Source organism: Nuphar pumila, chromosome 15, assembly GCF_984573655.1.
Source record: "Nuphar pumila chromosome 15, dmNupPumi1.hap1.1, whole genome shotgun sequence".
Lineage (NCBI taxonomy): Eukaryota > Viridiplantae > Streptophyta > Magnoliopsida > Nymphaeales > Nymphaeaceae > Nuphar > Nuphar pumila.
In genome coordinates, this window is record NC_143263.1 from 89,887,647 (window position 1) to 89,899,940 (window position 12,294).

The 12,294-nt window shown below is 37.0% G+C and overlaps 1 protein-coding gene across 3 annotated transcripts in view; it reads right to left on the reverse strand.

Annotated features, from left to right (window-relative positions):
• LOC149815956 (Insulinase (Peptidase family M16) family protein) overlaps positions 1 to 12,294 on the reverse strand; it is a 105,817-nt gene that overhangs the window by 10,338 nt on the left and 83,185 nt on the right. For all 3 annotated transcript variants that reach the window (XM_089990202.1, XM_089990201.1, XM_089990200.1), the window contains 2 exons: positions 11,661 to 11,722; positions 10,047 to 10,151 (listed from right to left, as the gene is read on the reverse strand). In XM_089990202.1, the coding sequence (XP_089846328.1) occupies positions 10,047 to 10,151; positions 11,661 to 11,722 (167 nt within the window). The remainder of the gene's footprint in view (positions 1 to 10,046; positions 10,152 to 11,660; positions 11,723 to 12,294) is intronic.

Consider the following 12,294-nt stretch of genomic DNA (forward strand, 5'->3'; position numbering starts at 1 on the left):
ATCACCGTCAACAAACTAATAGGAAATCAGTTGTGATACAATCCACCAATTAACATATTACTCAAGTATTTAAACTGTCAACAAAACATCATATAACCCATATGTTTACATTGTTTTTATGTTCGTGGCATTTGCCATATCTGAACCTCCAAGTCAGATATGCATCCTCCTTCAGGATTTTTCTATTATTAACTATTTAGTGTGGTGTATAAATTTCACTGTCATAAAGAGAGCTTAACTGTGAAACTGGGGCATTGATAAAGTAGAGATTCAATGTAAAAGCAACATCAGAACCTAAATTAGCAAATATTAGTAATTGGAACGGATAACATGCTCTATTGTAAAGAAAATTAACATGAGGAATGGGTTCATGCACAGGTAAAACAAACAAAGTCCATTCCTATCGTCATGGGTTTTGATGTTAATCATGTATAACTACAACCTAAAAAGAAATTGTTCTGGTAGGAGGGTCAAAGATAAGTCATCAGATCAACCCCTTATCACACCGGATATTTAAACCATAAATTACAACATGCCACCTATAGATACGGTTGTATGCATACAGCCAAAGAGTTGAATGAAAAATATAATGGCTGATGAGGATATGGACTGGGGAGTGACAAGGTGGACGAGGGTCTCCACGAACAAGCATCATTTGTAGGAAATTATGCCTATGTTTTCCTAAAGCAGACAAGATCCAAACGAATTGTGTAATGTGACCATGATTCTACCTTTTTCAATTAGCCACATATGGTATATTTGAAACATCCCTTTCAGGTAGCGTAACAGACATAAAATTTCACAGCCTCAATCAAAGGTTGTACATTTATTGCAGCAAGGCTCCCGAGAATCTTTTTGTTCCAAGATCACTAAACCCCACATCCAGACTATCCAACAAAATTTACGCAAAATACAATACACCCAAATGGAGAGAAAAACTCCAAAAGTGCTGAAATGAAGAAAATCAAGAACGCCAACCAACTCATTTCATAAATACCTTAACTATAACCAACGAAAGAAATCAAAAACACCAAGAGACCCCTTTTTCCTTACCCCCATTCTGCGTTCAAGAAACAATCCTATGAATCTAAAACAAGAAACCCCCAAATCCAAGAAATTGGGTTCTCGGTTTAGGTTAGCAGTAGCCTTCAGCATTCAAGTATTTTTTTTTTTGACCAACACAAGCACACCCAGACCCAATCAATAACCCACAAGAAAAGTTACTGATCCTACCTGTTCCAGCGTTTCTCCTCGAAGATGCCATGGATGGAGGTGTTGCCGACCACCCCTACATGACCGAACACAGTCAATACCCAAAAGAAAAATTTCAGAAATCCTAAAGCAGGAATAGAAAACCCCCTTTTTTTTTTCTTTGACAGACTTACAAAACCCCCAAATCAACGATTTGGGGTTTCGGTTTGGGGTTCACCGTGAAATCCCGGGTTTTATCAAAATCTAAGAGTTTGTTCAAGAACGACTCTTGATATCAGGTTTATGCTTGTTCTTGATAAAGAAAAATAATTTGAACATCTAGGGTAGAGTATTTTATGTTTAACATGATTAAACATTACGTTGTGTAAATAATTCATGTTCCATGATTGTTTATGGTTTGTTATGATTCTTGCTTAACGAAAATCTTATTTGAGTTATTTCTCGATAGATTTACGATTCTTCGATGATGTATGTTAATATTTTAGCAAGTTAAGCCTGGACATGAGCAAATCTTTATTTGATAATGATGAAAACATATTTAGACTATCAAAAAATTTGTGATTTATATAGACCTTTACTTTGAGGTTGCTCTTTCTTGATGAATCTTGCATGACCTTGAATCTTGTTATTCTTGTCCTCGTTTTTAATCTCTACATGTTTTAGAAATAAATCGATATCTCTTCAATAATGAGTCCAATAAATTCATATAAAAATACTGGAGTGTTCTACATATCTAGGGCTTGAACTTAAAAATTTAATTTGTTTGGTTTCGGTCCGTATTGAGGTCGAAACGTTCCTTGCAACAGAATACAGATTTTCTGCTCTGTCTGCAGGACTGTTCTAACCCACGGTTTTGAGGACCTTAAAGACCTACTCAAGGATGATCAAAATCAATCAAGAAAAATCTAGGTGAATCCTAACATATATAAGATGGTCCTGTAAAAAGGGTTTTATGAAAAGATTTATCTGGAAGTCTAGAGAAATTTTCCAAATCGAAAAAATTTCTTCTGCAAAAACAGGGATTGTCTTATATTTGTCCAGAACAGGGTTTAGTCCTAAAATTTTTCTGATTTATCTATGATGAATTTTTCAGTTCTATTTCTTGGGTTGTTTTCTTGAAACACGTGTATTTGCAAAAAAAAAAAGAAAATGTGATTCGTAAACTATAAATTTTGGTGAATTTTCCAAAATCGGGCTGACAAAATCCCGAAACTGCAAATTTTGATATGTATTGAAATTGTTGCTATGCATGCAAAAATATGAAAGCTTATCATGATAGTTATGGATATGTGCACATACTTACTGAGCAAGATGTATGAATGGATTGTTTAATGGCTATTCAAACTTGCAAATTGGGGTCCTAAAGTGGCCGAATTAGGTTTCATAAATTTGGTTATGGTATTGCATGAAAAATACTAATGCAAATAAATAAAACCATAACCCTAAAGCATTGGCTTATTAAGAGAGGGTAAGTGGTACATATTGGCTTCATGGATATTGTTTGAGCACGGAAGGTTGCTCCTTTCCCCACTCAAGACGAGACAGAAAGCCTCTGCATAGTCTGCAGCGCAGAGAATACAGAACTCATGAGGAAAATCTGATGCATCAGGTATATTATTATTGTATTTGGAATCTCTCTCGCTCTTGGCGTCCAGCACATAGGTTGATGAAGTGTACCCAGCCAGGCCAAAGTCACCCTTGCATGAAATTATGCCCGAGCCATGATCCTTCATCAGGTTATTGCCTGTGTGGTACCAACAGGGCTAACAAGTGGAACCTAATTGTATGTGCATCATGTGGGCATATCATGCATCATATAAGAAACAAAGATAATAAAAACTAAGAATACAAATATAACTATTCATTCATTTTACTCAAGCGAATGATGAATAATGGTTATTTGTTCCTGCTTATTCGAGATATACTTGCAATACTTATTGAATATTGTCAAAATTGAAATATAAGTGCATGAAAGTTTGAAGAGATTCCTACTTGTGAATTCTAGATTAATTGCTTAGTATAGCTCTACTCTACTGAGACATGTTTGTTTGATCCTATGAATATTCAATGGTTTTCAGGAGGTGATTGAATTTACATGCGATAGCGGGAGGTTGTGACAGGGGTCGAGTAAAATCTTTTCCAAGCTCGCCAAAAGTCTTGATTGATGAATAAGAGCATATTATTTGCTCAGGACTCTGATTAAATTCTTGATTTTTATTATTAATCAAGAACATGTGAAATCGTGATTTTTATTATGGATGTTCAAAATTTTAAGATTTAATGCCTATCCAAATGTGAATGTGAAGGAAAAGTAGCGTGCCAAGTTTTACTCCGGATTGATTTTACCCTGCTGCAATTTTATAAAAAAAAAATCACGCTTTTTGAGACTTAAAAATTTGGGGCATTACAAGTTGGTATCAGAGCCGAGAGAAAGTATGACTCAAACATGTCCAGCCGACCACCATCGTTGTAAGTATGTTCCATTTTACTTTAGTTTGATGATATATTATGCTTAAAAATTATTTTCCTTTATTAATTGTTGCAAAATGAGAATATAGATGTTACAAAGTCATATAAACAAGAATTTTTTATTTATACTGAACTTAAAAGTAATTAGAATCCATATATGTGTTTGTAGATGGCCAGTCGACAGCCTGCAGGATGGACTGCACAGAAGGACTTCATTTTTGAAACCCTCGTAACTCTGACAACCACTTGCCAGAACCTTGCTGGTGATGCGAGTAATGGTAATGGCACCGGCCACCATCCTGATGCACCTGCTGTCGCGGTTCATGGAGCGTCTTACAAACGTTTCATGGAATTGAGCCCTCCTGCTTTCACTGGTAAGGAAGATCCTGACGCGGTAGAAGAGTGGGTCCGCGCGACTGGCGAGATCTTCGAGATTCTCAAGGTTCCCGCTGAGAGGCAGGTGTCCTTTGCCATTTACCGGCTCCAGGGTGACGCAAAGAGTTGGTGGGAGACGACGTTCACAGCGGTGTTTATGGACACCTACTTTCTCCAGTTTGCTTGACACCGCAAGATGCAAGAGTTCTTAGATCTCAAACAGGGTTCCAAGGAAGTGGCAGAGTATACCACACAATTTCGGCACCTAGAGAAGTACTGCCCACACACGTACACTACTGACGAGGCGCAGGCAAAGAAGTACGTCCATGGACTACAAGACGGATTGAGGTGGTCACGAGCCATCCCCAGAACCTTAACCAGGCCATTGAGATGGTCACGATGCTTCAGGTGGGAAAAGAATTAAAATCCTTGAACTCCTTAAGTTCTTAGCTCACTTCTAAAGAAATAGTAATGACAATTATCGTGACACATGATGACTGTGAGTCTTTTAAGAAGGCTTAGCCCAAGCGATTCGACAGGGCGAAGGGAAACGTAAACAAAAACCCTAGACCTGCTACCGAGTTCAGGAAGGCGCCACCTGCAAAGAAGGCCAAAGGGCCACAAGGGAGTGGTCGACCACAGCAGTCAGCCGCAATTTGTCAGCATTGTGGCAAGAATCACTTAGGAGTTTGCCGCAGGTTAACGGGAGCATGTATGAGATGCGGAGATATGGGGCACTTTGCCAAAGACTGCCCTAAGGAGCCGATTCAGAAGATAAAGACCTCTATACCTCGAGGGCCTTCTCAACAGCCATGCCTTCAGCAGCCGCAGAAGCCTCAGACCCTGGGACAGAAAAGGGTCACTGGACGCGTATATGCAACCTCTGCGGAAGAGTTGCATGAGGACGCAAATGTCATCGAAGGTACTATTTTTATTACAAAGTTTGATGCTACGGTTTTATTTGATACGGGCGCTACGTATTCATTTGTGTCTACGCGCTTTGCTAAGTTACTAGACATCACACCGGTTTTACTGGGATATGTATTGGAGGTGATCACACCATCGAACAGTAGTTCTATTGCACATACTTTTTTGTCTAAGGTAGAAGTATTAATGTAATATCGCGTATTTTCGTACTTAGTCATTTCATGAGAATTTCGAAAATTTGGCCAAGTCTGGGAGAAAAATCGTTTGAGGCTCGATTTTTAGACTGATGTCTTTGAGTCGGGGCTTGGCCAAGGTTCCATCGACAAGGTCGTAACGAGCCAATCGAAGCGAGATAAAAAGTTTTATTTTCGACCTTTAAATTCAAGCGAAATTCGAGCAAAATTCAGGTTATTTTTAGGAGAAATTCAGATTTTGATATTCGTGTAATATGTCATTGGATGTGTATTCTTGCATGAAATCTTATATGTATTCTTTATGCTCATTTATTTCATTAGAGGGATTCGTACGCAGAATTCCTCGGATTTCTGACACCCTTACTTTTTTGGTTTTCCCAGTCGCAGTGGATCAGTGAGGCGACTAGCTTCTGGTAAAGCTACGAGTGTCACACTTTTGCTGGACAGTTCACAGAGGAACAACGTGGCTCAGTTTTCCTTTATTTACTTTTATGTCATTTAAATAACTCTGATATGTCTCTTACAATTATCGTTAAAGACTCATTCTTTCATAATTATCCAATGGTGAGTAGAATTGTCTATGGTTTGAGGTGATAAATGTAAAATTCCTTGTGGTGTGTTTGGTTATCCAATGGTGAGTAGAACTGTCCCTGAGAATGTTTTCGCAATGGTTTAAAAAAAAAATCTGCATTTTCAAGGGGTATGAGTTGGGGTCGTTACAATATTGGTATCAGAGCAACCACAGAATCTTACACTTTTATCATCTTTTTAGCATCAAGTTCTAAATTTTAGTAAGTGAGTCCTATCCTAAAGCGTTAGAAAGTCATGCCTCGTGCTCCAGAGCAGTCTCCTTCACTGGTAAGGCTATTTAATACTTTTATTTAAGCATATGAATTATGTGCTTAATTGCATTAATAGTTTAATTTTCTTTTTGTGTGAATTAAAAATCTTGATTTGATAATTTGAATGAAATTGTTCAGGATCAATCCTAAGGGGGTAGGATCGATAAAGGTTTAACCCTTTTTACAAAAAACTACACGTGTAGATGTATGGACGTAGGGGTGCTTCGACCTCTTCTGGTGCTCCCGCCAACTGGCAGGAGCAAATGGACTTCATAATGAATGCCCTCTACACCCTGACCAAGACAATGACGGCACAGGCAGCCACCTGCATCCATCCTCCCAAAGTTGTCCCGAACCCCGATGGGGCTTCTTACGAGCGATTCCTCAAGTTGGATCCGCCAACTTTTTCAGAAAAGGCCGACCCAGAGGCAGTCGAGAGCTGGGTCGAGGAGACTGAACGGGCGTTTGACGTCCTACCAGTCCCCGAGGATAGGAAGACCGCATTTGGCACGTACCGTCTGAAGGATGATGCCAAGAAGTGGTGGGCCACCCTACGAAGGGTGAAGTTCGCCGACATGGACGTGATTCCCTAGAAGGTGTTCAGGGAGGGGTTTTTGGACGCTTACTTTCCCTCTTACGCCGAGGAGCAGATGCAGCAGAGGTTCCTCAACTTGACTTAGGGGAACATGAGTCTGGTGCACTACACCACTAGATTTCGAACTCTCGAGAGGTACTGCCCGAACCTCTTCAAGAATGAGAAGGCGAGGGCGATGAAGTATGTACGCAGGCTGAAGGACGGACTCTGAGTACGAGTGTTGGGAGGCCGACCCACTACACTGATGGAGGCAATTGAGACTGTGGCGGTCCTGAACGAGGAATGGGAATGGTTCAGGGGCAACTCACAGAAGAAGGGTAACAATGGAGCTAGTTCGGATGGTGGTGCAAGGAAGAACCCACCCGCAAGTGGGAAGGAGCAGGGAGGCAAGAGGCAGCGGACCCAAGGAGAACGTCAGCAGGGCACGCAGTAGGGACAACCTCAGCAGGGGAAGGCCCAATCAGTGTGTCACAGGTGCAACAAAAGTCTTCCTCCGGGTTTTTGCCCCATGTTTAAGGGGGGTTGTTTCCAGTGCCAACAGCCTGGACACATTGCTCTCTACTATTCAAACAAGCTAGCGGCTCAGAGAGGACAGCAACAGAGGTTTCAGGGGCAGCAGGGTCAGTGAATGACCAATGGGAGAGTCTATGCCGTTATGACTACCACACAGGGAGATCAGACTGATCTGATCAAAGGTATCTTCTTAGTCGTCGATCATTATACATGTGAAATATTTGATTTTGGCGCTACCCACAGTTGTTTGATACATTCTAATTTCGAAGACCAAATTCTTTTAAGGGGGTAAGGATGTAATATCATGTATTTTCATACTTAGTCATTTCATGAGATTTTCGAAAATTTGGCTGTCTGGAAGAAAAATCATTTGAGGCTCGGTTTTTAGACTGATGTCTTTAAGTCCGGGCTTTGCCAAGGTTCCATCGACAAGGTCATAACGAGCCAATCAACAAGATAAAGAGTTTTATTTTTTACCGTTAAATTCAAGCAAAATTTGAGCAAAATTCGAGTTGTTTTTTGGGCGAACTTCGGAGTTTGATATTCGTGTAATATGTCATTGGATGCGACTCGGAATTCTGAGCGCAACAATTTTTTATTTTCCTGAATTCGAGTTTCGTTTGGTCCGAAAATCGTATTTTTCTTGAAAAATAGCAATTTGTCGAACTGGATCCGAAGCTGGATCGGATGGGATCCAAGGCATATGATCCGATATATTATGGATTTGGATCTTATTTAAGACATACTTAAATCTGGATTTAATCTAGATCTTGATCCATTTTCGATTTGCTTATGGGTTTGGATTTTTGAAATCCGAATCTGGATCTAAATCCAATCCTCACGATTTTATCAGCTTTAAATTGAATATAAAGCATTATTTTGGGGTTTAATAAGGTTAAGAAGCCTTCTGGGTAAATTTGGCTATTTTGAAAGTTTTTAAATAATTTTTAATTAATTAATATTTAATGATTAATTAATATTTAATAATTAATTAATATTTAATAATTAATTAATATCAAATCCGAATTTTTATTCATTTAGGCTGAGTGGGACTTTAAAGGCGGTGCACCGATAGGTAAGGATACATCGTGGTGGAACGAGGATGTCAAATTAGCTATTAAGGTTAAAAGAGAGTGTTATAGAAATCTAAGTAAAAATCGTGATAATGAAAATTTGGAGAAGTATATGATAGCAAAGAAGGAAGCTAAAAAAATAGTTCGGAACGCGAGGGATAAGGTATATAAGGAGGTTTATGACAAGTTGGATACCAAAGAGGGTGAGAAGGATATTTATAAGCTTGCAAAGATGAGAGATAGGAAATCGAGGGATCTGAGTATGGTTAGATGTATCAAAGATGAAACGCAAAGGGTTTTAGTCAAAGATGAGGAGATAAAGGAGAGATGGAAAGATTATTTTGATAAGCTATTTAATGAAAGTCATGCTCAGGATCTTGGAGACTTTTCAATTCCTTTTCATGAGATGAATCGTGACTTCATGCGCAAGACTCAAAAGAAAGAAATTGCAGAGGCTTTGAAGAAAATGAAATCAAGAAGGGCAGTTGGCCCAGATGGTATACCTATCGAGGCTTGGAAATGCTTGGGAGAGAAAGGTTTAGAATGGTTGACAAATCTTTTTAACAAGATTTGGCGGACAAATAAGATGCCTAATGAGTGGAGGAAGAGTACTTTGGTGCCTCTATATAAGAATAAGGGTGATATACAAGATTGCACAAACTATCGTGGTATAAAACTCAGGAGTCATACTATGAAACTTTGGGAGAGGGTGATTGAGTCTAGGTTGAGGAAGATTGTCATGATATCGGAGAATCAATTTGGTTTTATGCCTGGAAGATCAACTATGGAAGCTATACATCTTCTTAGACAACTTATTGAGAGAAATAGAGAGAGGAACAAAGATTTGCATATGGTTTTTATTGATTTGGAGAAGGCTTACGATAGAGTACCTAGGGACGTTCTCTGGTGGACAATGATGAAGAAAGGTGTTTCTCTCAAGTACATTAGTATAATTAAAGATATGTATGAAGGAGTAGTAACCAATGTCCGCACTTGTGGAAGGGTGACAACCAATTTTCTTATAACGGTTGGGTTACATCAAGGATCTGCTTTAAGCCCTTCCTTATTTGCCATATATATCGCCAGTAACCATACATTTCATGAAAGAACAAAACATATCGAGATGGATTGCCACTATGTTCGAAAAGAATACTTGAAGGAGACGATTACTTTACCATATGTTCAGTCTAAGTTTCAGATTGTAGACTTCTTCACCAAAGCTCTTCCTCTACCTCGTTTTTTGTTCCTTCTTAACAAACTTTCGGTGATCTCACCATAAGTTTGAGGGGGAGTGTTAAAATATATTGTACATATATATATAATTGATATACGTATATTATATAAATATATGTATATCAGGGGTATTTTGGTCCTTGTGTATATACAGTGGTTGTATTATACTCTTTATTTTCTTTTTAGTTTTTTTATTGTTTTTATTTTGTTTTTTGTTTTTTGTTTTTTGTTTTTTATTTTTACTTTAGTTGATTGTTGACTGCTTCCAAGGGTCATATTTCTGACCGTACGTGTAGCTCTATAAATAGAGCCCTTTTGTAAAGTGTAAGACATGCTTTTTAGCATATGAGTTATAAATATAAAGACTCTTATTTCTATTGTGTTCTTGTGAGATTTATTCTCTTTGTGAGATTGTATTCAATCCATTAGAGGCCATATTGTCATGGTGCACATGTGTAGCCCTTTGTTGGCATTGTGATTGTGCACTTCTTGTTTCATTTCAATTTACATCAAGAACAATACTAAAAAATTAACAAATGCAACAAGTGTTACAGATTTTTAAAATCCTAAAGATTCTTCACTTTAATGTACACCAATGCACCAGAATGCAGACCTTGATTACAGAAAACCTGTCCACTTTTACTTCAAACTGTGCAACTTTTTTAATTATTGTATCCAGCAAAACCCTCATTTTGTGGTTATAACCAAACACAATCACCTGCACAGAAACAAGAAATTGGTCAGACCAAATTGAACTTGCAAATTCTTGAATATCAAACTAAGTTTGGTTGGGAATCCTCATCAACAATGTGCTCTAGATCATGCATGTAATGTAACACAAAGTGTGGATTGATTTTTGAAACAATTTAAAAGTGCTACGGAGACCTAGAAACTAAAAACTTATAGCTAGTAAACATGAGCAATGAAAAGAAAAACTACCTACTGCTATTTAGCAATGAAACAGAAATTAAGAAAAAAAAAGAAATGGAAAACATATTAGTTACTGCAACAATGTCATAGATTAATGAAGGAAATTATGAAAATTAAATGGAGATATACATCAAAAAAGTGTCATAGGATGCAACTAGTTGCAATAGGATGTGTGACATGTGAGAACCGTCTCTCGCAACACAAGTAGGTAATGAGAAATTGCAATTCCCATATTCAGGAATCATGATTTCTAGCTTCCAGGAATTGAAATTCCTAGATGTAAGAATCATGATTACTCAATAATAGTTGCATAAATTTATTGATCAGAAAACATTAAAATGCTCAATAATGTTTACTTAGATGTGTTAATACTAATAGCACAGAATATGCATTAATGTTGCTTATTTTTCATATTATTTTTAACACACTAATATATAAAGCATAGTCACCTATATCGTTCAAGGTAATTTCACGGTGAGGGTTTTTCTCGGAAAGATTTTCAAAAACCAGTTTTTCTGGGAAAATCTCAGAAGCTTAATAATTGAGAAAATATAAATAATAGTAAAAAGAATAGGTTTTCTATTATTTTTCTTACAAAAATATAAAGAAAAAAGTTTTAAAATTACAAAAGAAACCAAAAAATAAAATTTGAACTTAAAATGTATAAAAATAAGACTTTAAAAAAAATGCAAAAATATCATGATATTTTCATTTTAGCGATATTTTGAAAATATCACGAGATTTTCCAGATATTATACCTTAATTTCTTGGAATTTCTCGTGATATTTTCAAAATATATTCAATAGCGGTGACCACGATATAAAATAAGCTTCCTATGCGTAAGTGTCATTCTTGACTCAAATATTGCTTACTCAGTTATTCCTTTTAATGTTGCGAGTATATTTTCATGATGTTATTTTGGAAAAAAGTGATACAAGTGATTTCTTAATATAGCCTGCTTCCTAGACAATTCTCCACATTACTTCCTTTATACCACTTGCATCCTAAACCTATTTCAAACTTAAATCCATCACTTGATTTCTAATTATTTCTTGATATAGAAACTCGGACACAAATAACTAAAACAATATTAAAGAATAAAATTGAGTTTAGTAATTTGAGCATCAATTCCAACATACATGAAAATTAAAGAAAGTCAAAGACAATAGCCATAATATTGTGGTGAAAGACAATAGCCATAATACAGCCAGAATTAAAAAAAAAGTGATGAATGATAAACAAACAATATTGTGGCAAAATGTCTTGAGAGAAAAATCACAAAGTATAAATCCGAAACCTGGAAGCCAGAATTAGTATGGACTATCCTGTAGTACAAACCGGCAACCTGAGCATCATAAGCTGAAATACAACAGCACTATATTGCATTAGCCATAAAGGCATATAAAAATTCACATGAATGGAAGAGAAAAGAAACAAGAAAAAGGGGAAGAAAAAACATGCATCAATGAATCAGCATGACGGAAGCAACAAACAAGGCGTGCTTTAACAACTAAGGGTATTAAAGAAACCTACCAGCAAGCAAATATCTTAGAAAGTATCATGAGTTTCTAATAAGAGACACTAGCATAAGTGGTTAAAAACAACATAACGTGCAGTCAAAAATAAAAATAGTTATCCAACTATTGTTACAAACCAGAAATGATGGCACCAAGTCAAACAGATAGCAAAAAGACAAACTAATTAGAAATCTCATAGCAACCTTTACCATGTTGGTTCTGAATTCATCATCAAGTAACATGGCCACCAATCTCCTATTACTCTTCAATAAGAAATTTCAATCTAATTTTTCACACCTTGGTTCTTTGATCATATCGTATTTGAATGCATTCAATAATACTAATGCCAAGAAGAATGGATAAGCAAGTTTCCATTGGTTTGTTGAAAATTGGTATTCGAATAATGCTGGAAGG